Source organism: Cydia fagiglandana, chromosome 18 (assembly GCF_963556715.1).
Source record: "Cydia fagiglandana chromosome 18, ilCydFagi1.1, whole genome shotgun sequence".
Lineage (NCBI taxonomy): Eukaryota > Metazoa > Arthropoda > Insecta > Lepidoptera > Tortricidae > Cydia > Cydia fagiglandana.
Window position 1 is genome coordinate 3,871,985 of NC_085949.1, and position 25,782 is coordinate 3,897,766.

Genomic DNA, 25,782 nt, shown 5'->3' on the forward strand with positions numbered 1-25,782 from the left:
GAAATAATTGGAAACATGATTTTGTATGGAAATATGATAATTAATACTCTAAGAGCATTATCGATTAACGACGTTCTGACTCCCTATTGCCAGGATTCAGATTAAGTTATAGTAATTATAGTATAGGATTTGTACTTGCTTTAGTTAATATCACGGTAATTTGTCTTACGGTTACAAATAAAATGAAATGCTCTAATTTTTTGCGCCCCAATATTGAAATAGAAACATACTTTATCTTCTTCTTCCTCGGTCCCTCATTGCTGAGGATCGTGACCATATGCAACGTCTCCACAGTGTGCGATCATAGGCCATATGGGTCACGCACTGCATGTTGCCGCCAACCACCCTCTTCACAACATCAGACCATCTTGTGGGTGCTTTTCCTTGCGCACGCTTGCCATCTATTCGACCCAATCTAACTTTCTATTTATACACCTGTATTCATTTATATTTATATCTTTTTATACGCCTCGTGATATTATTTTTATTTATTCACAAAGCTGTAAACCTTTTTTGATACCTATTATAGAGGGATGTAAATATTAAAAATTTACAAAATTTTAAAATATGTTTGCGGTACTGGATCAATTCTAGTGTCGAATGTTAGTCCAGTTAGTATGTATTTTTAAATTTAGTCATTATATCAGGTAAGTATAATTTGGCAAGAGTCTGAGACTTGATCGACCAATTTCCGAACAAACATACAGCTTTCGTGAAAAGCAACCTATTCATTACCGTTTTTTTACTCAACCGATTGATTTCAGTATTTCCAGTGAAAGCTATCATTCCGCCGATCTAAACTAAAGGCCGTAGCCATTAGCGAGATAGCAGGCACAGGGTTACCCTAATGTGTAGCGACAGTGACGGGTTAAAGGCTTAGGGGAAAAGTTCGATGAAAAATGTTACAAAAATTTTGTACAAAAATTCCTTTGTTCAATAATGACGCATGTATATATGACGCTGTTGTCAGATACGACGTTATACTTTACGGGCGTTGTCATTGGGAGTGCTGACGGCTATTCTGTAGTATAGTTTGAAGTAGTTAAGTTTTTATTTTGATGATTTAGTTTATAAATGATAACAAAGGGCAAAGACAATGGATTCTGACAAAGTGTAATTGACCTTAATGACGGACGCTAGACCGGGCCGTGCCCGGGCCGAGGTGTCTGACATGTCATTTTCTATGACGGCTGATCGGTGATCACGTGGTGCTTTTATAGAAAACGAAGTGCCGGAAGCTCCGACCCGACCCGGCCCGGTCTAGCGTGAGTCATCCTTTATGGTGCCTAAAAATGCAAAAAGTAGCACCTACCGGGTGGGAGCTTTGAGTATGTCTACTTGTTAGAAACATTTTTTTTTATTCTTCATTTAATATAAAGTTATAATACTATTGCATGAAAGAAAGAAATAGGTACCTACATAAATATAAAATATTTATTTTAAGAATACAATAGATCTACCCAAAAAATGTTTTTATTTTTAAACACATTTGTGTTAAACAGGTCAAGCCAAAAAACAGAAATCAAAAAGGCTAACTAACTTAAAAACCAAGAAACCCCAATTATTTCTAAAACGATATCAGACGTCCATCCTCTCTCAAGGTTTCTGATACAATGCGTCTTTCCCCTCCAATGAACCGACCCCCCACCACCCGCCCCCCCTCCTAGCCTTTTTAATACACGCCGCCTTTGCACTCGGCCCTTGTCTGTTATAGCCCTTTCATTCACAAAAGACAAATTTTACATACCATCCCAAAAGCTATTTTAAACCTTAATATCAATACGTTAGGGTTGAGTTTGGCTTGCAAGCGGAAGCGAAGTTAGATCCGTATCTAATGGAATAGCTATCAGATCAACAGAACTATACGTTCTTTAGAGATTCGTTCTTACGATTGCCGCCTTCGCTTGCAATTTAGACTTTAAAACACAGTGTTAAAGTCGAGTTTAGTTCGCGCGGGGTTAGCCGAGATATGTCTCCAGGGTAGGAATGTAGGTGCAATAATTTAAGCAAAGGGTGGAAAGCGACGGAGAGTTCTTTTTGGAGTTTGTGCGAGTGAGACGTGCGTAGGGGTCGAGAGGGTGCGGGTTAAACGCGGCGCAGGGCCGCATTCGGGAGGGTTGGTGACATTATCTATGTGTGGTATCATTATCTAGGTAAAGTTACAGTTTGATTAGACCAGCTTTACCAATTATATCTATCCAAATTCTCAATTATTCTTCCCAACATTACATAAACATGATTTAGATATCATTCTGATGTCAAAGTACACTGGCCTGGATATCTCGCACGATCGTGATGGTTCAGAAGCCCAAGGAGAGACATACGTATGTATTGAAGCGGTCTTGGCTTCAGTAGGTAGTAGAGCATGAGTGGACTGTATATTATTAAAGAATCTTTTAGGAAAAAATAGTTTATTTCAGAAACCACACAAAACATGCATTGTCACAGGAAAGAAAATTAAAGAAGTGCCGCTATGGCAACTAAATAACATTATTTTTAATATTTTAAATTTAGAACTTATAGTTCTTATTTCAATGTTGCTAACATTATTCCCCCACGAGAATCATATGAAATTAAATAAGTAGGTACCTATGTTAATATGAGCAACATTTAACAATTACAGTTAAATTAATATAACTTACATTTTAAAGAAAACAACTGATGATCTGGTAATCAACACAAATGTTAACATATATAAACAAAAGCTCTTTGTTTACAGAATTTAAGAATTAACCATTTGACATTCCTTTGTAGTCATTCTATTTTGAACCGTAATTCCTTTATGATGGCAAGTATGTTGCCGCTACCTTTACAATAGGCATTTTAGACACATTAAACTAACACATTTTATGTAATTATTGTTAAGTTATTGGGAGTACACATATTTTTGTAATAGACCTTTGTGAATATGACCGCTTTTCCAAGGGTCGCTCAACTGCGCGTACTATGCAGTTCTTCCCCGGGAACAAGTTATTTACCCTCGCCATGAGCCACTCGAGAGGAGGTGAATTGTCACTACACTACGCATTACAATTAAACTACGAATACCGAACTCGCACGACGCAGTGAACCGTGGTGTAGACATGAAGCACATCAGCTGAGTTGTGGCAACGGCATTCAGTCTGAAACACATTACACATTTATGTATAACCTTTTTTACAGTGGTCTATTACACAGTGCCTTTGTCATGAATAACATAAGATTACATTTTGTCTTGCATCTAGTAAACATATATGCTCATTTCTTGCAAGCAAGTTTGTTATAGGTGACTGTTTTGGCAATATTGCCGGATGCTGTGCAGCATAAGGAAGCGACGCGTTTTGCAATCGACCACCAACTCGTATAATGCCTTCGCCATCAAGGAAGGGAGTTAGCAGATTTAAATTACCTTTAAGTTGCTTGCCAGATTGCAGCATCCTTAAATCATCTGAAAGGAATTGAGCTTTCTCATGTTTGACTATAGTTAAGTCCTTAAGGTTCTGAGAAGTTGGTTTGACATTATTGCAAAACCTAAGGATATATGCAAGAACACGAGTCATTTTTGCTATAGTAGAGAACTTTTTTATTATTTCAAAGAGATCAGGGTTGTGCACTGTGGTTGTAAGGCACAGAGCACTGGTATGATCAGCTTTCAGTTCAGGTAACTCGGTGGGCAGAGGTGAATATTCTGAAAATATACAATCTTCATTATGGAGGATTAATTGCCCATGCCCATCATGATATTTTGTGAAAAGAGTTTGATTCTGCGGCACATGCAACCTCTTTTCTAGATTGAGAAATCCATTGAGTGCCAGGTGAGAAGTTTTTCCTAACTCAGAGTTGACTTCTTGCTCTAAAGGGAACTTATTGGGCTGTGAGACCTCATATTTATTATCTGCTAGCTTTGTAGATTCCCTAAAAGGTTTTTCGCAATAGTCTTGCTCTGGTATTTTATCTAGGAAAATTTCAGTCACCTTTTTAGTTTCCCCAAAAGCACTTGACAGGTCGCTTTGATATTCATTGCATTCCGTACAAAGCAAAGATATTACCTGCTTGGACTTTTTTCTTGCAGGTAGCTGCAGTCGACCACCGATGATCACGCCAAATGATGTCTGCACTAGTGTCGGACCTTGTGGCGTAGCGGCGCATGCTATTGAAGTACTCGAAGCTGCAGCACTCGAGGTTGTAAGGCTCGGTGCGGAAGTACTTGCAGTGCCCGCAGTCACGATAGGCTGTTTGGTTGCTTGGTCTCCATTATTCTTCGTCTGCGTCAGAAGAATCTGAAAGAAGACACCAGCATCTAGCAGCAAATCCACATCACCATGCTTATTAAAATTCTCATCGGCTAGTTTGCAGTTAGTAGGCAATGTAATGTGCGACTTGTTAATAGGAATCTGTGGCAACTTTGTTGTTATTTTATCAACAACCTTGCAATTGACATTTATTTTGAATGGATAAACAGCAGAATGCACATCAAGGTTTATACATTTGTCAATCGCATGCTTGGCATTATTGATACCAGTTATTTTAGAACTAGTATTTTGCATCGGTAATCCCAATTTATCCACAATCTTCTGTGTAATGAACGATGCCTGTGAGCAACCATCTAACAATGCCTTGCAATATATTACTCGCCCTGATGATTCGGTTAAATTATGTTCTAATGTATGGGCAAGAAAAACTAATTATAGCCAGCATTCTATGAATGTAGTATGATACCTTTGGGTATGTTGCTTTACGCACACTAGCGTCCCTCCCCCTCCCCCTGACGCAACCCCCCCTTTTAGCATGAAATATGTCCCGGTTTACGGTTTTTTTTTATTTTTGAGAAAAGTATTAGAGTTAGGAAATAAGTGTCAAGGTAAGAAGTAATCCTTAATAAATTTTGAACAAAAAAGGTTATATACAACTTTTTAGTAAGACTCACCATATTCATGTATTAACTTGTTGAAGTTCATTATAAGTTAGTACGTGATAGTACTGAAAAAAATCTTATACGGAAAATAAGCTTGCAAGGTTATTGTCCTGTATGATTTCTTTTAGTACTATCACGTACTATGTTATATTGATCTTCTGCAAGTTTTTCAATGGTTAAATTTTGTCGAAGTTCATCTAGCCATAACATGAATATGGTGCGTCATATCAAAAAAATGAATATAACCTTTTTTGTTTAGAATTTAATAGGGAACATTTCTTTCATTGACACTTTTTTCCTATATTGTATACTTTCCCCAAAAAGCAAAAAAAACTCCCAACCGGGACATATTTATGCTAAAAGGGGGGGGTTGCGTCAGGGGGAGGGGGAGGGACGCTAGCCTGCGTAAAGCACCATACCCAAAGGTATCATACTACATTCATAGAATGCTGGCTATAATTAGTTTTTCAAAAAACACAACTTGACCGAATCATGACTTAGTAATCAGCTTGACACGAGCAGAAGGCAAAACTATATTATGGGCTCTATTCCTTGTTGCAGACAAAGTTACAGAAGGAGTAGGCTTGTCTTGATGCAATAAGCTATTGTGCTGTAGCTTGCACACCTTACACCGAAAATGAAATTTGCATTTGCGCTTGTGTTGCGACAAACAAATCTTACACAAGTTGTTTGTTGAAGCGAACTCCATGCATTTATGAATGGAAGCTAAATTAAAACTCGGGCAATTATATAATCTATGTGCACACTTACAGTATAAACATTGCCGCTGAGGCTGATGCGCTGACAGCTTTGCTTCTGCAGCCACAGGACGGCTGACAAAGCTCTGCGAAGGCCCCTTCACGTCAGTGTTTTCAAATGCTAGGGCACGTTTTTCAACATATCCTAGGAATTCCTTTACCGTGGGCGACACATTCTTATCTCGCTCCAGTTGAAATGCTCTGTAGGTAGGCAGGTCGATCTTCTTAGATAGGATGCAAATGATTATGGCATCCCACTTATCTACCGGCTCACCCAGGTTTTGCAGAGCAGCAAGATGCTGTTTGACAACTGAAATGAAATTCCGTAAATTAGTGACATTAGATCGCGTGATTGTAGGCATATCTAGTAGTGCATTAACATGTTCTTGCGTAATTCGAACTTTATTATCGTATCGTTCCTTCAGTAAGCGCAGTGCTTCTGGGTAGCTGTTGTCTTCTAATGGCAGATTTTTTATTAAATCGAGCGGTTCATCACTTAAAAAACCTTTAAGATAATACAGCTTCTGCACCGCTGAAAAGGAAGTACACTTGTCGATCATGGCTGTGAACATGTTTGAAAATTCGTAATATTCTGTGTATTTACCTGTGAATGTTTTTATGACGACTCGAGGCAGCTTGAGGTTCTCCGACTTGACACTTACGCTAGGGCTCGCTTGAGGAGGGTTGTCTCTCAGGCGGATGACATTTATTATACTTTCTAGCTGAGCTAACAATAAAATGTAGTTGTCTTCAACCTCCTCATCATCGGTGGCGAGAGTAGCTGGTGGGGAGGAAAAAAGCGAGGCAACCTTGCTAGTGAGGCGCTCATATTCACGAAAGGTCTCTAGAAGCCTAGTTTTCTTTGCTAGCACTAACTCTATCGGCGAATTTATGAGCGCTTCTCGGTCAAGGCTGTTTTTTAAACGTGTAATTGACCCTTTGGCGCGACCACGCGCGGCTATTGCCTCTTTCTGTTCGGTGTCTGACATTTTTACAATTCTGTATAAAATGCTTTAAACAATCACTACACTTTATAAGCACTAAACAATGCTACACTACTTTTATACACTAATACACGAGTCACAAGTAATTTACTAACACGGCAAATTAAATTGTTCAAACAAGAAACCGATTAATGGCGTCGTCGCTTTATCGCTGTGTTGAATCGCGGTGTTGCGTTTTCTCGGCGTTCACGTACGGCGCTGCGATTGGTCGAGGAACTCGAGGATTGCGCAATGCTGCCGCCCGCACGAGCACGAAGGGATGCGTTCAGGTTGCACGTTGACTACACGAGACGAATGTTTCTTGCACGCACTGAGAGCGCTAGTTGGTGCTTCATAGCGTTTTATATGAATCTTGCGTTTTTCTTCGTATTGCGCCGCTCGGCTTTGCAAGACGGCGAAAGAAAAAACGATAATTATTTCATTCTTCTGTTATTGCGCCGTTGGCGAGAAAAATGTAATATTGCATTCTTTATCATTTATAATGCGCCGCTCAGGACTTCAATAAGTCGGCGTGATAAAGAATGATTTCTGACCTTCAATGTAGTTTATTGCGTGATTCCATCTTCGGCGCTGATTTTCTCCATAGAATGACCATATGAAGCGCCTTCACATGATGTTGGAATTTAAAATAGGCGAAAATATATATTAAAATGTAAAAAATCGAAATCACGCTACATTATCATAGGAAAGAAAATTAAAGAAGTGCCGCTATGGCAACTAAATAACATTATTTTTAATATTTTAAATTTAGAACTTATAGTTCTTATTTCAATGTTGCTAACATGTATAAATAGGTACCTAATTTATTATATTCATGATAATTGTCAGTATTCATTTGTATCAAGCATCAAACACAAGGGCCAGTCAGGTTAAAGTATTTATACGTACAGGGCCACAAATCAAGAAAAATAACTTTTATACATATCATTGTCTTCGGTAACCGCGATAGTTACTCATTAAATATAACTATGACAACAGGTTTATATCGCGTATAATGAATATATATTTGTCGGATACCGATGGTCTTAAAGGCGGGTGGGCGCGTGGGGGTAGTACCTAGGTTGTATTACTTCACAGCTAAACCAGTAAGCTACCACTGCTACCAGTGCATGATTTAAAAATTCGGACTCGTTAACCATACTAGCGCCTACTATATTTCAGTACCAAATGATAAAAATAACTAATTGCTATTTTTAACTCAAGGGATCGATTTGATAATAAAAAGATCACATAAAATCGTTTAAATCTTTATTCAAGTCAAACTAGGCCGGCTCCAACCCTGACCTGAGAAGATTTAGCCTTATAGGAGACCGGCAACAAACTCAGAGGGACAAATCTTTTCAAAACAGTACATAACACATCCTTTCTTTATTTCACAAAAGTAAGCTTCTAATGAAATATAAGAAATCAATATAACACTTGAAATAAAACACTTAGCTCAATGGTTAGAGAACGCGGGATTCTATAAGCTATCAGCATAATCCTTCAGGTATAAGCCTTCAGGAACGTGGCGAGTTAGGCACGAGGCATGGCTAACGTCCGATCTCTAGCGCGGTCCGACCAAGAAGTACTACCAGCGGCGGAGCCTCTCTGCTCCCGCCTCAAAGTCAAGTTGGCAAACCTGCTCGACCAGTCTACCAACATACCGACAAAAATGCCAACTCATGCCTACGCTCACTCAAGAGAAACCTCTCGACGTTCTAAAGCCTTCTATCTGTCATTTTTGTTCAACAACACGCCAATAGATGGCGTTACTCTCTGCGCAACTTAATTTCAACAATACGCCAATAGACGGCGTTACTCTCTACGCAACTTTATTTATTTCGTTACAGCCAAATAATATGTAGCTCAACATTGCTAATAGATTTTATACAAGCGTCTAAAATAATGAACTATAACGCTCCAATACGTCTTTCTGGTGTCAGGCTCCGACATATTTATAATACATCACGACGTTTCGAACCCTTCGTAGTGACGGCCTTCGGCCTACAAAAACACAAAATAATCCTGTATTAATCCGAGCGTTTTCGATTGTATGAGTAGGCACACTAATAGCTTTACTCGCATATAACAGCTGAGCCACTGTACCAACCTGAACCACCGTTCCCATCCTAAAATTAGGACCGATTTTGACTTAAATGGAATGGCACCGAATAATATATACCTACTATTTATAGGCACATTTTGATTATCTATTATTATGGAGCGAAAGTTGTTGTGAAGGTAATAAGTTACATACGGTTTTTTCTATAAAGTTACGTACTAGAGGAAAGGCCTATTTATATTTTTTGGAAACCGCAAGTATTATGATCTAAAAAGCGCTACGATTTACCAAAAACTTTGCTGGTTCAATCAATAATCAAAATATTTTAAAAGTAAGTTTAATATATTTTTTTAACTCTTATATGATATACAACAGCAACAATGGAAATTACAACATCAAAACGCAAGCATACCAATATAGCTACCAAATTAAAGTTATCACAAATAATAGTGTTCTGATTAAAAACAGAATGTTGTAATCATCTTCAAATCATTCAACATCATGAAACCACTCTATTTAATCACTACCACTAATCCCCCCTCAGTTCGGCCCTGGAGCCATCAACACCCCAATAGGCCTGCGAGCGCTAAAAACGCACCCCACCCCTCCCCCGATTTTTAAGCCTACCCCTCCCGCTGGGTTAGCCAGAGGTACTTTATGTTGAGAGTTAGAGAGTTAGAGTGTAGAGGTTATTTATGCGCAATAAATTTTGACCGCCGACACCATTTCAAAATGGCGTCACTTTCCTACTTGCCGTCACGCAAAAAAGCAATCTAATCCTTTAATGTTACGGTTGAAAATTAGATAAGCATTTCGGGTATGTAAAAGAAAGTGCCTCGAGTTTTGAAGCTGATTCTTTTGCTTTGCGATTTTAAACTTTTTTTCTATTGTGTTTGAGTTTATTTTTGGGTTTCCGAGTTTTAGTGAAAGAAGGCGCCAGTTTTGCGGGTAAAGGGGAAGGTAGGTAAATATAGAGTAGTTTGTCTATTTCTCATTTGTCTTGGTTATAGTGCGGTAATAAAATCTATTGTTCCCAGGTTGGTATGGAAAGTCTGGATCAAAGAGTTTTCTAACAAAAGACTTACAGAGAGGATTTGATTAAGGTTCGTGGACTCCTTTTGATATGTGAATTGTCTACGATTTTTAGGGTTCCGTACCCAAAGGGTAAAACGGGACCCTATTACTAAGACTGCTGTCCGTCCGTCCGTCCGACTGTCACCAGGCTGTATCTCACGAACCGTGATAGCTAGACAGTTGAAATTTTCACAGATGATGTATTTCTGTTGCCGATATAACAAAAAATACTAAAAACATAATAAAATAAAGATTTAAGTGGGGCTCACATATAACAAACGTGAATTTTTACCGAAGTTAAGCAAGCAGACGTTGCTTAACTTCGATAAAAATTCACGTTAAGATGGATGGGATGGGATTCACGGGAGGTATGGGTGACCGTTTTTTTTGACTTTTTTTGCATTATGGTACGGAACCCTTCGTGTGCGAGTCCGACTCGCACTTGCCCGGTTTTACATTTTTAACAGACTTTAATAAGACGAAGGTGGATGGAGCAGAAAGGTTCTTGAGTGGAGACCGCGAACCGGAAAACGCAGCAGGAAAAGACCCAGAAGATGGTTCAACGATCTTCGCGATTTTTGCGCAGATACGGACGTGCGTGAGTTCGACTCGCACCTACTAAAAAACGGCAAAAAAATCACGTTTGTTGTTCGCTGTTGTGGGGCTTTCATGAGCCCCACTTAAATATAAATATTTTATTCTGTTTGTAGTAGGTATGTTGTAGCGGCAACAGAAATACATCATCTCAGAAAATTTCAACGGCCTAGGTAATGCGGTTCACGAGATACAGCCTGGTGATAGACAGATGGACAGACGGACGGATTCTTAGTAATAGGGTCCCGTATTTACCCTTTGGGTACGGAACCAGAAAAAAAGATATTTGGGGACAATCTTAAGGGGCCCACTGATTAACAGTCTGCCGGACGGTATCGGCCTGTCAGTTGTTCGGAACTGTCAAAATTTTGTTCTAACTGACAGGCCGATACCGTCCGGCGGACTGTTAATCAGTGGGCACCTTTATACAGATCGACCTAGCTCCTAACTAAACAAAGCTTAAGCTTAATTTAAGTATCATATCCTTCAAAATTGGTGGATTTACTCGTAGCCATGGTGTATGTAAGTACCTAAATACCGTAAAATCGGGTTACTTTAGCCCTAGAGGGTCACTTTGGTCATAGAGATTTACTCGGTCCAGGTTATAATATATTATTGCAGTATAATTATGGAAATATGCCACGATGTTTGATTTTAGCTATACTTCGTTTTTTTTAGCATTAGAAAGAACTTGCAAGAAGGTAAGCGATTTTGACATGTCTTTTAATTGAAAAACGCTTTTTAAAAATCAATAACTATTGCTTATGAAAGCAGAAGAATGTAAATGATCGTATTAGATTCATAATTATTACATATTTGCCGTAACTTATTTTTAAAATGTGTTTTTCAATTAAAAGACACATCAAGATTGTTTACCTTATTTTTAATGCTAAAAAAAGGAACTATAACTTTTGACGTTTTTATGTCTTGACATTTTTGTTTTTTATTAGACTCTTTTAAATGAGGTTTTCATGTGGGTCAAAGTTACCCTCCATTGAGTCAAAGTAACCCGAGTTTACGGTACCTATACTACTTTAGGCGACATTAAATCTGGCTCCCAGTCCCAAGCGTTATGTACGAATGCACACTTTTGGCTTTAGGGGGTGGGGGGTGAAATGAGCCCCCATTTACCCGCAAATGCTGGTTTGACTGCTTTGAATAGAAATGCACTATTTGAAGTTTTGCTATAGAACAATTCTTTATAAATACCTCATGTACAGTAGTTATACGATCTAGTTTCCCCTCTGGATTGGAAGGTCAGGTAGCAGTGGCTTTCTTAAAAACTAGTACAGTCCGCGTCTAAAATAACGGATCATACCTACTTCGCGTCTAAAATGTGTACCGTTCTCTAAAGGATGACTCACGCTAGACCAGGCCGTGCCCGGGCCGAGGCATCCGACATGTCATTTTCTATGACGGCCGATCCGGCTGAGATCATGTGGTGCGTTCCATAGAAAACGACGCTCCAGCCCGGTCTAGCGTGAGTCATACTTAATAGCTTAACAAAGAGAGATATATAAGTAACTAAAGAAAATATAGCAGATACTTTTGAGTTTTGAACAGTCGAGATAAATCTCTATGTGGAAAAAATATTCGAGGACGGCAGACTATACATTTGGCGCGTTGTTTCATACGCAACTATTCATGCTGACTTACGCAAATTCCCAGGTTCGTTATCTGACTCTCTATCCTCCAGTTTGAAGAATATCAGCTCTTTTCCAAACTGATCCCCCCCTCTTAACACATTCACCGCTGAGCCACGGTCGTAGCCGATAACATGGATTTCCCGGTATGTAGCGAAAATAATTCGTAGAGGCGAAACGGCAGCGTGTCGTGATTAGCGCTGAATGGGTTAAGACGTAGCGAATTATTCGGCTTACCATATTCCACACAACGCCCCGTTTCGTAAAAATTTAATCCGTTTCAAAAACTCATTCCTTATATAAACGCAGGAAAAATCAACCCCCCATTAGCGTAGGAAGTGCTCATCATGATAAATAGAGTTGTCACTATGATGGATTACCCCCCCTTTGCCACCCCTTTTATGGTGGGGGAAGGTTCAAGTTGGTTGGTATGCGAAAAGTGTGAAGGAGGGAAAGTAGATTGTTTATTGTTGACAGTGTGTTTTTTAGGGTTCCGTACTCAAAGGGTAAAAACGGGACCCTATTACTAAGACTCCGCTGTCCGTCTGTGAAGTCTGTCCGTCTGTCTGTCTTCAGGCTGTATCTCAGGTAGGAGGTAGAACAAACTTTTATTCGACCTTGCTACACGACAATAAGTTTATCCGACTGTTTAGTTGCATAATGCACCATTAGTCAAAATGACGACTGTTATGCTACTTTTATAATACTTCGAGTCGTATAACTAATACTTGATATACGACTAAATTTTTTGTCAAACATAAAAATACCTACATGAAATGAAAATGATAACTAGAGTTAGACCATAAGAGAAGTCTGCAGCGATTTATAGCCCACGCAGTGCAAGTGTTATTTATACGTCATAATTTCATAGAAGTTTGACGTTTAAAATGACACTTGCGTGGGCTATCAAAATCGCTGCAGACATTTCTTTGTCTAACTCTAACTGACATCATTTATTTTAGAGATATAGTTTTGATGTCAAGTGTAGTGTAGGTACCTTTGATTTGGCATCAAAGACTCGATACAACTTACATTATTTCTAAAGCCCCCTCCAGACTATGCGCGTGAATCGCGGGCGAAGCCGCGAACGCGAGTGTGGAGTCGATTTCGCAGGTCTGCGTTCAGGTCACAAGCCCGGATAAATGAGGAGTGCACTGGTCGTGTTGTCATCTTGGGGGAAACCCCATCATGGCAACACGCCCCAAAACCCCCAGGGTCAAGGTGGGAGGACGTGCCGAGGGCCCTCACAGCCGGCTGTGGGCAGCGGGGGGTTGGTGCTGATTGGGCTCGCAAGCGGACGAGGGGAGGGGGAGCAGGGCCTGTGGTGTGTCTAGTGGAAGGAGAGGGGCGGTTGTCGGGGAACCCCGGGGTATCGCGGAGAGATGCCCTTGGGGTGAACCACTTCTGCTCCGAACCGGAAGCTGGAGTGGTGGGAAACATGTGCACAAGTGTTAGCCCCGGGAGGTCATGAGCGACTTCCTTGGGGTAAACCAGCGTGCACATTCCCATCACAACGAAGCAACACAGGAGCTGTTCTTCCATGCTTGCGAGCTCACTCAGCATAATCGCTGTCGCGAACGACTATGCGTAGGAGAGTGGCGTCACTGCGTAGGAGTAAATGTTGCTGGGTGCAGGCAAGGGAGCACTGCTGACCACCCTAATTTTATTTCTTCCCATTTAATCAAATAGTGTATGGAGAATTTAAAGAAAAACAAACAAACTACCAAAACCAACACCGCGCAAGCGGCGAAGCGACCCGTCAGGGTAGAAGAATGTGAGGGCGGGAGATCAGCTGGTGGACCCCCGACCGTAGCACGGGAGGGGGAAAAACCAGAGGATGGACCCCCAAACATTGAAGAGGGTGGAACTCTGAGCTCCGACGAGGAGACCGGAGGAGCACGACGAGAAGCAAGGGAGGGTACTCCAGATGTCCTACAGCTGGGGGGCCTCACGCTGCAAGAAGAGGAGCTGCTGCGTTCGCCAAAGGGAAGGGAAACCGAAAGGGAAGCTACACCGGTGGTGAACGAGCCGTTCCACAAGTATGAGTCCAAGGCGCAGAAGAGGAAAGCCAAGGAACTAAGGAGAAAGGCTGCCATTGCTGGGGAAAGGGGTGGCGTTCCAGGGGGTAACACCAAAGGGGATGCCAAACCTGGCCCGAGCAAACGTGGCCTGAAGATGAAAAGGCAGAGTACTGATGAGGGTCGCTCGGAGCGTCCTCCGGCGAAGCGCCAGAATCAAGGCAAGGCTGCTGCAGAGGGACCACGGAACGTCGCGAAGGCGAACCGTGGTCTGGCTGTGGCGGTGTGTCGCGAGGATGGCGTTTCGGTGGACGAGGCTCTAGCGAAGCTCATCAGGAAGAAGCTTACGCAGCTGATCGAGGTGGTCGTCCTCAAGGTTGTAAGGGGGGAGCCTGGCTTGGTAGCACCTAGATTCGCTACGTCGGGGTTGGTGTCGGAAGGATTCTTCCTTGTGACACCAAAATCGACGGAGTCGAGGGAGTGGCTGCTAAGTCAGGACTTCGGAGAGCTGGACGGGCACAAGATCAGCGTGCGTAAGCTGGAGCAGACCAGGGTGCAGGTCTGGGTTCCGGGCGATGCGGAGACGGAGTATGTAAAGGAGTTCCTTTACGCTCAGAACCCGGATCGACCGGAGCTCAGGATCCTGGAATGGAAGGCGGCTGGAAGGGACGCTTTGGAGCTAGGAACCCGACTAACCTTCTTGGTTCCGGAAGGAGTTGAGGAGAACTGGGGTGAGGAGAAGACCAAAGTGCTGGACTTCTCAGCTACCAGCGTAAGAGTTAGGATCTTGAGGGCAAACACAAATCAACAACCCTCAGAACCTAAAAACGAAGAACCCGAGCTGAAGCAGGAGAGTGCTGTACCGGGCGATATCCATACGGAGGGGACGGAGAGTATGGATGTCGTCGACGGAAGTGAACTCTCCGGGTAGCAGCTAGGGGACAGCGACACTATACACCAAACAACACAATGAACACACAAAGAACACTACACAAACACCAACACACAAAAACACACATAAACATATGCCAAGTAAACCTCCAACACTGCAAGGATGCAATGTCCGAGCTAGGACAATTCGTTAGGAGGGCCGAAGTTGATATAGCACTGCTGCAAGAACCTTATGCATGGAAGAATCAGGTGGCAGGCCTGGGACATCTGGGGGGTGCTCTCCACTACGAAGGGAATGGTGAGCTGCCTCCAAGAGCATGCATATATGTGAGCAATGATATAAGAAACATGGGTTGTGTCATGACCATATGTTACAGAGACCTTGTGGTGGTGGAGACACACTTCACGACGAAAGAAGGGAGAAGATACAAGGTGGCGCTGGCGTCCTGTTACATGCCGGGCGACGGAGCGGCACCGACAAAAGAACTAGAAGAAACGGTACTTAGGTACACAGGTAAGGGAATACCCCTGATTGTTGGTGGCGATGCTAACGCACATCACGAGGTGTGGGGTAGCACCGACACCAATGACAGGGGAGAATCATTAATAGAATTTATAATTAGCAACGACCTAGAAATTATGAACACAGGTAACACACCAACGTTTGTAACGAGGGCAAGGAGAGAAGTGCTTGATATCACTATAGTAACGAAAGAGATGGGCGACAAGGTTAAGAGCTGGAGGGTGGATGAGGGGGATAGCATGTCTGACCACCGCAGGATACTCTACAGCATCGAGTGTCGCTTAGAAAAGATGAAGGTAAGAAATCCACGTAAAACAGACTGGATGAAGTACGAAGAGGAGCTAAGGGAAGCAACTGCTTCGGGAGTCAGGTATGAGAATGTGAATGACCTAGAACATGGGGCACTCAGACTGAATGAGATCATAATAGGAGCATACCACAAGGCATGCCCGGAGAAACTGGTGCAAACAGGGAAAGGGCAACCTTGGTGGAATAGAGAAATGCAGAAGGTAAGGAAAAAGGTGCGCCGGGCAATGAGATTAGCAACCAAAAGGGATGACTCTCAGAGCTGGGACGCGTACAGAGAGATCAGGAACAAATACACCAGACTGAGAGAGAAAGCTAGACTAGAGGGCTGGAGGAGGTTTACGGGAGACATAAACAGCTATTCAGAGGGGGCGCGAGTGGTAAAACTGCTAGCAGGAGACCGAGCGTGCCAACTGGGTAGTTTGAGAATAAATGGAGACCTGGTTACGGAACCGGAAGAGATATTAAGCGTCATGCTGAAATCACATTTTCCGAACTGTGTAGAGGTGACAGAAATAAGTAAACAGGAAGGGCAGGAGGAGTCCGACTGGGCGGCGGCATTGGAGGTGGTGGAGGAGGAGAGGGTTGAATGGGCGATCAACTCCTTTGCGTCCTTCAAGGCTGCGGGCCCTGACGGAATCCTACCGGCACTACTGCAGAAAGGATATAGATACATAAAGGAGAATCTGGTGGAATTATACAGGGCAAGTATAGCCCTAAGCTATATTCCAAGGGTATGGAGAGAGGTAAGGGCGGTCTTCCTGCCTAAACCGGGGAAGAAATCGTACCAAGAGGCGAAATCATTTAGAAGCATAAGTCTGTCGTCGTTTGTGCTAAAGGCTTTAGAGAAGGTAATAGATAAGCACATAAGAGAGAAAGTGGAAAGCAGCGGATGCCCCCTACACGGGAATCAGCACGCTTACATGGCAGGAAAATCAACGGAGACAGCCCTACACAACCTAACGGTAAGGGTGGAAAGAGCATTAGACACAAAACAATATGCACTAGGCTGCTTCTTCGACGTAGAGGGGGCCTTTGATAAGGCTACTTTCGACGCCGTAGAAGAAAGCCTGAGGAGAGAGGGCATCCGACCGACAATAGCAAAATGGATAGGAAAAATGCTAAAAGGCAGATCCATAACGGCGGAGCTAGGAGGAGTATCAAAGAAGATTAGTCCAAGAAGAGGCTTCCCACAAGGGGGATGTCTGTCCCCCCTGATGTGGTGCCTACTTCTTGACTCAATGGTGAAGGAGCTCAACAGAGGGGGTATGTATATGCAGGCCTACTCTGATGACGGAGTGCTACTAGTGAGAGGGGCGGTTCTTAGCGTCATAAGAGATATAATGGCAAAAGGCCTCAGACAGGTACTGAGGTGGTGTAGAGAGAGAGGACTGGATCTCAATCCGTCGAAAACAAAGCTAGTGCTATTCACTAATAAGAGAATAAAGGAGATGAGACCCTTAGAGATACAAGGCATAGAAATAGAAATGGTGAACGAGCTGAAATATCTGGGAGTGACTCTAGACAGTACACTCAGATACAAAACTCACATCAAAGAACAGACGGCAAAAGCCATAAGAACACTGTGTCAATGCAAAAGGGCAGTGGGGAAGAACTGGGGACTGAAGCCAGGTATGATCCACTGGATCTACAAGGCGGTGATACTTCCCAGGGTGCTATACGGGGCAGTGATATGGTGGCACAGGGCCCGTATTAAAGAATACCAAAAAGACCTAACCAAAGTACAGAGATTAGCGTGCCTCATGATGACAGGGGCCATGAGAACGACCCCGACACATGCATTGGAGGTAATGCTAGGCCTGAAGCCACTCTGGATAGAGGTAGAGAAAAGAGCCACCGAACAGTGGTATAGAATGAAAGCATGCAAGGAATGGAGAGGAAGCTGTGTGGACAAGAGACACGCGCTGATACAAAAAGAGGCGCTATCAAAATTTGAGATGCTGATGGCCAATAACGACCTTATAAAAAGGCAGGAGATATTTGACAAGAAGTACAGGATACATATAGGAGAGAGAGACAACTGGAAGGTAGAAGTCAGTCACCCGACGACTATCTGTTTTACGGATGGCTCTAGAAGAAGCTCAACGAAATTAGCAGGAGCAGGCATAGTAATCCCTAAACTGGGAGAGAAGGTATCAATACCGTTGGGTAGGTATGCTAGCGTATTTCAAGCAGAGGTATGTGCAATAGCGCGCTGTGCACACATAATTAAAGAGAGTGTGCAGCAAGAAGGTGCTGTTGTAATATATACCGATAGCCAAGCAGCACTGAAGGCACTAAAGAAAACATCGGTTACCTCCTCCCTTGTGAGAGAATGTCGGGAGGAGCTCAACTCGATAGGCAAACGAAGAAGCGTCACGGTGGCATGGGTACCAGGACACCAAGGAGTGACGGGTAACGAGAAAGCGGACGAGATGGCAAGGATGGGGGCGGAAACGGAACACATTGGTCCGGAACCGGCTCTACCTATGTCAGCGGACGTCACGAAGGGAGTCATAGAGAAGGTAAAAGAGATGGAAGCACAAAGAGAATGGGAAGAAGAAACTGGATGTAGACAGTCGAAGATGATGATCAAAGGCATAGATCACAGGAGAACCAGGTATCTTCTGAAACTAGGTAAGAGCAGTCTGAGACTTCTGACAGGTATCATTACAGGTCATAACACTCTCAATAGACACCTTAAGATAATGGAGATAAGCAGAGATGCCTCCTGTCCACACTGTGGTAAGGAGGAGACTAGCTTACACCTACTAGCGGAATGTATTATGTATGCGGCACCGCGATATAATACATTCGGCAAAGACACACTAAAAGAGAACGAACTAAAGGACGTCGAACTCAAAGATGTCCTTCTGTTCTGCAGGAAAACAAGAAGATTTGAGGAGAATGGTGAGGGAATGCCGCCGGGACAGTAAACTGAAGCTCCGACTCCAGGGAATCGGGCTGAATGAACGCGGCACGCGATCGACAGCCCGCCTGCTTCCGGCCAGGCGTCCCTACACTACATCTACATCTACATCTAGTCTGGAGGGGGCTTAATGAAAATATTTAATGACATGTACAGTTACCTGCAATAATATATTACACAACGAAGGCCGCAAAAATATCTGACACGGTCTTATTTGTAGAGCCATAAGAGCGTGTCACATATTTTTGCGGCCTTCGAAGAGTAACATATTATTGCAGGTGACTGTACCTACAAACTTTATTTCATTCCATCGCGTCAGCATCCGTTGTGGCGGCCGCGAACCCTGAAAAATGCAAATAAAAGAAATTTAGTCTAGAAAGCTGTTGCGAACGTACAAAAACTACAAAATACAAATTGGTGTCGATTTCATCTCAATTTGATTTCAAACATCTTTGAAAAGCAAAGGATTTTGATTTGAACTCATTGCTATGAAATGTCAAATGCAAACAATGTGATCAAATGCGCAATGGCGTCCGTAACATGCGGTTCCTGAGAGCCTATCTCCTCTCTACCACTCTTGCTTATAGGAGTGACAGAGAGGCAGGAGAAGAAATTTTGATTTTCGGTTTTCGCGATTGGGTCTCTTGAACACAACATAGGCTTATAATTATGTGTGCAAATAAGGCATTGTATGTAACTGTATACAATAACTAAGCATTAAAACACTCGTGGGATGTTTTTATGAAACTAGCTTTCGTATTTTAATGCCTTTCATTATGTAGCAGTCACGTAAACTACTATTATACATTACACACTCGCATGCGTGTTTTGTAGACGAGCTGAAGTCAACCCTACGCTTTTTACATGAAAATAATGCGAACGAAACGCAACTGTCACTGTCGCACTAATATGTAAGAGTGATAGAGATAGACACAAAGCGTCTCGTTTTCGTAGCGTAAGCGATTGTCACCACGCACCCGGGTTCAGAGGGCCTACCGCGAACCACATTCGACGTGTTGCCTCCCTGTCACACTTACGTACGAATTTATAAGTGTAACAGAGGCAATACGTCGAACGTGGTTCGCGGTAAGCCCAGAGAATTTACCGTTTCACGAAATATCTTATCACAACGACCATTATACTTCACAGTAGAATTCTGTCCTGTTTTATGTGAGGAAGGACTTTGGGCCCGATTCGGATTTTTAAATAGACATCTATTAGATATCTTTTAGACATCACCAAGATACGATAACGATATGATATGATAATAAGATCTAACCTGTCAAATTTCACATTTGCGCGATTCTGGAGATACTCTTGAACGATTTCCACGGGATATGACTTAGAGATCAATATCTTACTCTATCTAACGTAAAAGTGACATTGGTTGCCCGAATTGCGCTAGAAAAGAGAACTAGTTGATATCGAAACTATAATGTATCTAGAATGGATCTAGTACGTGTCGTCTCTTGTGAATATCTTGAAGTTCGAATACGACAGTTTGTGGGATCGATTGCCTATGAAACAGGAGGTCCCGGGTTCGAACATATAGAAAACATAAGTTATATAACTTAAGAACAAATATTTGTGATAAACATACAAATAAATGTCCTTGCCAGGATTCGAACCCGAGACCTCTTGTTTCGTAGTCAGTGTCACTACAGACTAGGCTAGCAGGCAGTCAAAATAAGTATTTATAATCATCATTTCATCATTTCAGCCTATATACGTCCCACTGCTGAGCACAGGCCTCCTCTCATGCGCGAGAGGGCTTGGGCTATAGTCCCCACGCTAGCGCAATGCGGATTGGGGACTTCACATACACCTTTGAATTTCTTCGCAGATGTATGCAGGTTTCCTCATGATGTTTTCCTTCACCGAAAAGCTAGTGGTAAATATCAAATGATATAATTATAAAATTGCTTGTCTGTCACAATCTCAATATCTGTGTTTGCCCAGGGACTCATTTCAAGAAAGCTGTGATGTCCTCAGTATACATTCGCCATCAGATAAGACCAAGGTGCTTAAAACTATCTGAACAGACGTCTTGATACTCTTGATCTTGATAATAGAGGCTTGGTTCAGATATTTGTGAATACCCTGGGCGCTCCGATGTATATGATGGCGGCTGTACCTTGCTACGTACGACATGGAACGTAGTGAAATGAAGCAATTATATAAATAAAAGGGTTACTTTATATTTATGTACCTACTTTAAAAAAGGTAGAAATGTGCCCAAAAAAAATAGATTATAGTTAGACCGTAAAAAGTCTGCAGCGATTTTGATAGCCCACGCAGTGCAAGTGTCATTTCTGTGGCCCCAGTGAAAAAGGGTACAAGTCTCACGCAGCTTAGGAGTAAAAGGGCACAGGTGTGACTTAGAACTTACACCCTTTTACAACTGTGCTGCCCAAGACTTATACTTTTTTTCACTAGGGACACAGATTTTAAACTTCAAACTTATATGAAATTATGACGTATACTTAACACTTACACTTCGTGGGCTATCAAATCCGCTGCAGACTTTGTTTGGTGCGACTATAAAGCGTTCCTATTAGGCAACCCGGAGCCAAGATTAAAAATTGATTCGGTCGTTGGAGATTCTGGAGAAAAAATTTACATATTTGTATACTTATCGACATCGCGATATAACTCACTACATCGCCGCGTCTGTCTAACTGTCTGTATGTTTGCGATAGGTAAACTCAAAAACTACTGGACGGATTTTCATGCGGTTTACAACTATGTACATATGTAATTGTAAACCGCATGAAAATCCGGATATCAATAGATATTCTATTGATATCAATAGAGTGATTCTTGAGGAAGGTTTCGGTGTATAATTTGTTAAGGTTTTAAGAACTAGGTTTATAGATAAGGTTGATACAAATATTAAAAATGAAAATAAACTAACTTATCTATAAAATAAAACTAAATTAAAACTAAAAACTAATACTAAATAAAATAAGATAAAATTAAAATATATCTAAGTAATTGGGCCCCTTTGACATGGTGCCGAGGACGCTGGCAGCATTTCCCCGCTGTATTGCTAAGCTAATACGTTGAGCGAGAAAGCTGCCAGCTCTTCGGTCACCAGTGAAGTCTACAATCCTTTTCGAAAGCTCCTTAAAAAGTTTTACAGCATTAGGACCCCACGGGCCAAGGGTTTAAGTAAGTAGTGTGCGAAGCCCGGTTGGCTCGCTAGTAGAGAAAAAAACAAAAAAAAAACAAAAGATCGATGATAACTCCACACATAATCTACCTAAAGTCCACACTAGCGCTAAAAAAAGAGACTCCACAAAAACAAAATGGACGGCGTTTAGGTAATACTGGCGGGGGTCGTCATACGCATGTGCGTACCACCCCCGGGGGTGAGCTCACTTGGGGCATTTTAGGGGGAAAAATAGGCACGATTTTTCATCCACATTTTCTTGAGCGCCTTTGACGTGGGAATAATTTGGTGGTTTCAAATATATAGGGGAGACAGGGGGCTTTTGAGTGCGTTAATAAGAGATTTTAATTTTCCGTGGGTCTAGCTGTTTGTTTTGAAAACACGTTTTTTATCTTGGTCAAGCGGGGCTGATGTGGAATTCATTATTTTTTGATTGTAGGGTGAATTCAAAGGCTTTAAAATGTATGCATAGATTAAACGTTTGTTTTGTTTTTCACATACATAGGTGGTAGGTACCTAACTCTTATGTACCTGTACCTAATTACCTATATCTAAGCTACCTGCGTCCAAGAAATCTTGCCTACATTAAATTTTCATACTTGTAAGTGTAAGAATAGAAAAGAATAAGTGTTCAAATTTTGCGGTCATGTCCGTACAGTCGAGTTTATAAAATATTATGTTTACATTTTTTCACCTCATTGCAATGGTTAATTAAAGTGAAAAGATTTGTAGGTAGGTATACATAGGTATGTATGAACTCAACTGACCATAGACAAAACTGCAAATTCATATAAAACATAAGAAAAATAAAAATATTGATGAGACTTCTTCCTCCCAGGTACCGTCAAAAGCGATAATGGTTATCTTAACGAGATAGAATTTCCAAGAACGATAACGGAGTGGAGTATTTAATCTAGAGTTTATAGCGCAGTGCCATAAAACTGAATCTTCTTTTCAAGATTCATAAAAAAGATTTTACCAACTCTTTAAAGAGTGGCACTTTTATACGTATCTATAGATATCATCACTTATAGCAACACGTAATGTACATACATAGGTAAGTTGTATAAGCAAGCCTACGCCAAAAAAATCGCGAAACGTATTCTTCAAAAGGGGAGGGCGTTCCTCCAGCCCAATTATTCACTTTGACGTTCCGTAGATAATCATCTGTCATACGACGCTACCGGGTATACCACGTTACCCTGACCTCCCCGATTTCGAGCCTCTTTGTATTTCCCACCATAATTCGAAGGGGGGACGGCTCAAGTTACAGTGGGCGAGGGTAATAGAAAGCGGGCAGACAGATTTTGAGCCGGGTCGTTTTGTGCGTATGATAGAAGATTTTTTTATGGTTTTATGTGAAAAATAATCGGAATAACACATGTGTTTCGGATGTCATATTACCCTTATACCTATGTATTTGTTGACATATAAGCATGCCATGTACCAGGCAGTTGAATGGAATATAAGGTGCGTCAGTAGCGAACCGGAGTTCGAATTTGGTTAACTGGAGAGTACCTACTTACACAGTGCTTGTAGGTACTTATGTTAAAGAATATCAATTAATATGTGTATACAAAGAAACTCACGTATTTATATAGCTAAGGTATGTTGGACCTCCAGGTCTATGGGGTCCCAGCGCGCACAAGTTGTTTGCAGAAATCGCAGCATTGCGATACAACGAGGAAATGCTGCCAGCATCCTTGGTACATACAACGCCTCAATGGCAGATTTTAGATTTAAGCTACCTAGTTTTTAATTTAGTTCAGTAGTACTTACCACTGTATAGCTCGGCGTCGGCGAAAGCTGGCGGGATACCGCTCTGGACCTATCAAAGTGGCGTCTCTTGTGTTGGAGGCCAAGACTCATTTTGGGTCACCGCGCCAACCAAGTAAGTAAGTATATCTGTTGTGTAAATAAATAGGTACACATGTATATATGCCCTTTAAAACAAAAATTCAAAGTCAAGCCGAACCGTATTCAAAAAATCCTCATCTTTAAAATTTATATTTTTTAAACGTAAAGCAAACTAGGTAAATCGTAGCTAGGTACTATAATACCGAACTAATAATATTACTATTTTTCTGCTGCGCGCTTTACTTATTTAATTAAAAAATCCCACCGGTTACCTAACCCTCGTGGTAGACTAAACGAACACTCATTAGGAACGACATGTAGGTATCAGTGGCGGCGCGTCCATAAAAGCCGATTTTCACCGGCTTGCCTGTTTTTGGACGTTCGAGCATAGTTGTAAAGAAAATATGTAAGCCAATTTATCCCCAGCTTGCCTATGGATATGTTTGACGCGCCGCCACTGGTAGGCATCAAGTTACCCCCTGCTCCCCTTTAACAAATGCTTGATCATAACCATAATTTAATTATAGGCGCCAAAATTCATTCGTCAGTTTCTTTACTTGTTTTATTTTTGTCTTCCTAGAAATAGTCTAAGAAGTATATATGTTGCAGTCAAAAGTGTGAACTGGTCAAAAGAACTTTTAACCGAGAAAAACAGGCAAAACTGCTTTTGACTGAGCATGTTGGTCAAAAGTAGTTTTACCTGAAAATCATACCTATTTCTGGCAGCAGTTTCCTTTTTAGGGCGTAGCAAAAAAACTGGTCAAGTGCGAGTCGGACTCGCGTTTCAAGGGTTCCGTACTTCACACAATTTTCAAATTTTTTTTGTACGTGTAACGTGACGTGAGTGAAACGTCTTGAAAAACCCGAATGTGTCAATCGAAAACCAGATGTAACATGAAGTTTTCTGGCGTGGTGGCATATCTCTACATCTCTGAAGATTAAATGCCGAACAATAGTACAAGTGTCCAAATGCGTAGAGCTGAAAACTCGAGCGTCCGACGGGTCGCGCTTCCTACAACTTCCGAAAGTGTTTTAAAAGCAAAGGCCGAAGAGAGATAATACCTACAGGGGGACCAAAAAACAAGTGTATTCCCGTAGCCAGGGAGGTTTTGGGATTATACTGAGCAACTTTTAGTATGGGACCAACCCCGAAATCGCGAATAAAGAAGTATCCTCCCATAGAAAACGGACCAGCCAAAATGTATGAAACAGCCAAATTTTTCTTCGCGATTTCAGGGTTGCACGTTGGCAACGGGAATACACTTAGTTTATTTTTTAGCCACCCTGTATACCTACTGCTTTTTAAAACACGTAACAATAGTAACCTAATCAATCAGTACAGTCAGCAGCAGAAGTTGCTAAGCGGGAGAGTGTTCTATTTAAAATGATCTGGACGCGACTTTATAGTAAAGACAATAAGAGCATGTCAAGGTAATTTTGAACACCTCGGCCGCTTAGCAACTTCTGCTGTTGACTGTACTACAAGTACCGTTGCGACTATGTGCCAGATACAGCCTAGTCGCATTTTTTGTCTTCAGTCCGACTCACGCTTGAAGCTAAATGCACGCCTCTTTGGGGAGCTTCGGGCCTTCTACATCACGTTTCACTTAAACCATTGCGGCTGTGTCCCTAAAAAAACGTTAACCGCATTTTTGTTCTTAAATCCGACTCACGCTTGACTCTAGATTTCTGATAGGTTTTCCTGTCATCTTTAGGAAAAGGACTATTTTGTGTATTTTTTTCAGAATTTTAGACCCAGTAGTTTCGGAGATAGAGGGGGGGGAATGGTCATTTTTTGTCTATTATCTTGAATAACTTCTAATATTTTTATCGTAAATTTATAAAAAAAATATATTTGAGTTTCTCAAAATGAGTTCTTTCGTTTGATATGTAACACGATATAGTTTTCAAAACTTTGTTTTTTAATTTTATCGTTTACCCCCCAAAAGTAACCCCTATGTTTAAAATTCATTTGTTGACGTTACATATCCGTCTTTGGGTCACAGACTTACATATGTGTACCAAATTTCAACTTAATTGGTCTGGTAGTTTCGGAGCAAATTGGCTGTGACAGA

The 25,782-nt window shown here is 41.7% G+C and overlaps 3 protein-coding genes across 3 annotated transcripts; 1 reads left to right on the top strand and 2 right to left on the bottom strand.

The window, feature by feature from the left end:
* Positions 1-2,377: 2,377 nt before the first annotated feature.
* LOC134673194 (uncharacterized) lies at positions 2,378-4,606 on the bottom strand. The gene is made up of 2 exons (XM_063531144.1): positions 4,029-4,606; positions 2,378-3,122 (listed from the first exon to the last, which is right to left on the bottom strand). The coding sequence occupies exons 1-2, from the start codon at positions 4,524-4,526 to the stop codon at positions 3,039-3,041; spliced, it is 582 nt and encodes a 193-aa protein (XP_063387214.1). The 5' UTR covers positions 4,527-4,606; the 3' UTR covers positions 2,378-3,038.
* On the bottom strand, positions 4,540-6,656 carry LOC134673547 (uncharacterized). Its single transcript, XM_063531545.1, has 3 exons — positions 6,257-6,656; positions 5,666-5,962; positions 4,540-4,571 (listed from the first exon to the last, which is right to left on the bottom strand). The coding sequence occupies exons 1-3, from the start codon at positions 6,639-6,641 to the stop codon at positions 4,540-4,542; spliced, it is 714 nt and encodes a 237-aa protein (XP_063387615.1). The 5' UTR covers positions 6,642-6,656.
* Positions 6,657-13,703: 7,047 nt separating this feature from the next.
* On the top strand, positions 13,704-18,681 carry LOC134673548 (uncharacterized). The gene is made up of 3 exons (XM_063531546.1): positions 13,704-15,218; positions 15,298-15,434; positions 18,634-18,681. Exon 1 carries the CDS (start codon positions 13,704-13,706, stop codon positions 14,958-14,960), a length of 1,257 nt encoding a protein of 418 aa, XP_063387616.1. The 3' UTR covers positions 14,961-15,218; positions 15,298-15,434; positions 18,634-18,681.
* The last annotated feature ends 7,101 nt before the right edge of the window (positions 18,682-25,782 follow it).